This window comes from Corapipo altera, unplaced genomic scaffold (genome assembly GCF_003945725.1).
Source record: "Corapipo altera isolate COAL_440 unplaced genomic scaffold, ASM394572v1 62, whole genome shotgun sequence".
Lineage (NCBI taxonomy): Eukaryota > Metazoa > Chordata > Aves > Passeriformes > Pipridae > Corapipo > Corapipo altera.
In genome coordinates this window covers 11,319,546-11,321,078 of record NW_020884894.1, presented here as the reverse complement: position 1 = coordinate 11,321,078, position 1,533 = coordinate 11,319,546, and the positions used below count along the sequence as shown (strand labels likewise).

At 38.4% G+C, this 1,533-nt stretch overlaps 1 protein-coding gene across 1 annotated transcript in view; it reads right to left on the bottom strand.

The window, feature by feature from the left end:
- Positions 1 to 15: 15 nt before the first annotated feature.
- The window catches only part of LOC113948943 (golgin subfamily A member 6-like protein 22), a 1,812-nt gene continuing 294 nt past the window's right edge, over positions 16 to 1,533 (bottom strand). The window contains exons 2-3 of the mRNA XM_027646973.1: positions 122 to 1,518; positions 16 to 23 (exon numbers count right to left, since the gene is read on the bottom strand). Coding sequence (XP_027502774.1) covers positions 16 to 23; positions 122 to 1,301 — 1,188 coding nt within the window. The 5' untranslated portion in view covers positions 1,302 to 1,518. The remainder of the gene's footprint in view (positions 24 to 121; positions 1,519 to 1,533) is intronic.

The window sequence follows — 1,533 nt, the reverse complement described above, 5'->3', positions numbered from 1 at the left end:
TTCTGTATTTTTTCGTCAAGCTCCTGTATTTTTCTGTTGAGCTTCTGTATTTTTTCTTTGTTCTTCCTAATTTTTTCTTTGATCTGCATTTCTTCTTCATTCTTTGGTATTTTTTCTGCACTCTTCAGCCTTCTTTCTTCCTCTTCCTGCATTTTTTCTTTGATCATCTCTAATTTTATTTCATTCTTCCGTAACTTTTCTTTGATCTGCTGTATTTTATTTTTGTCCTCCTGTATTTTTATTTCATTCTCTGGTTTTGCTTCATTCTTCTGTATGTTTTCCACAATCTTCAGCCTTCTTTCTTCATTTTCCTGTATTTTTTCTTTGATCATCTGCATTATTATTTCATTCTTCTGTATCTTTTCTTTGATCTGCTGTATTTCTTCTCTGTCATCCTGCATTTTTATTTCATTCTCCTGTATATTTTCATCAAGCTCCTGTATCTTTCCTTTGATCTGATGTGTTTTTTCTTTGATCTGCATTTCTTTGTTCCTCCTCATTTTTTCTTTGATTGCCTGTATTTTTTCCTTCAACTCCTGTATTTCATTCTCTGTTTTTGCTTCATTCTTCTGTATTTTTTCCATATTCTTCAGCCTTCTTTCTTTCTTTTCCTGTATTTTTTCTTTGTTTGTCTGTATTTTTATTTCATTGTTCCGTATTTTTTCTTTGAGCTGCTGTATTTTTTCGTCAAGCTCCTGCATTTTTTCATCAAGCTCCTGCATTTTTTTGTCGAGGTCCTGTATTTTTTTGTCTAGCTCCTGTACTTTTCCCTTGTTCTTAATTCCTTCTTTGATTTGCATTCCTTCTTCGTCCTTCAGTATTTTTGATTTGTTCCTCCTTATTTTTTCTTTGATTGCCTGTACTTTATCCATGAACTCCATTTTTATTTCGTTCTCTGCTTTTACTTCATTTTTCTGTAGTTTTTCCACATTTTTCAGCATTCTTTCTTTCTTTTCCTGTTTTTCTTTGTTCATCTGTACTTTTATTTCATTGTTCCGTATCTTTTCTTTGATCTGCTGTATTTTTTCTTTGTCCTCCTGTATTTTTACTTCGTTCTCCTGTATTTTTTCTTTGATCTCCTGTATTTTTTCGTCGATCTCCTGTATCTTTTCTTCGTTCTTCTTCATTTTTTCTTTGTTCTCTCGCATTTCTTCTTCATTCTTCTGCATTTTTTCTATGCAGCTCTGTAATTTTTCTACGTACCTCTGTATTTCTTCTTCATTCATGGGTAGTTTTTCCTCATCCTTCTGCTCTCGTTGCTCCTCTTTAATCCAAGCCTTCTCAAAGCCCAGTTTCCCCATGATCTCTATTACTTCTTTATCACTGGGGCAGCTGAGTTGTGAGTGGGAACCGAGCGCTTTCGGGCAAAATCCGGTCACAGCTACTGGCCACCTGCCGGGGGAGGCCCTCGGCCCGCCTGCCGCCTTCCCGCCGGGGTGAGCTCGGCTCCTCGCGTCCCTCCCGAGCACCGGCGCTGGCTCCGCAGGGTCGCCCTGCGCGGCTGGGGGGCTGAGGGGCTAAGGGGGCCCCTGA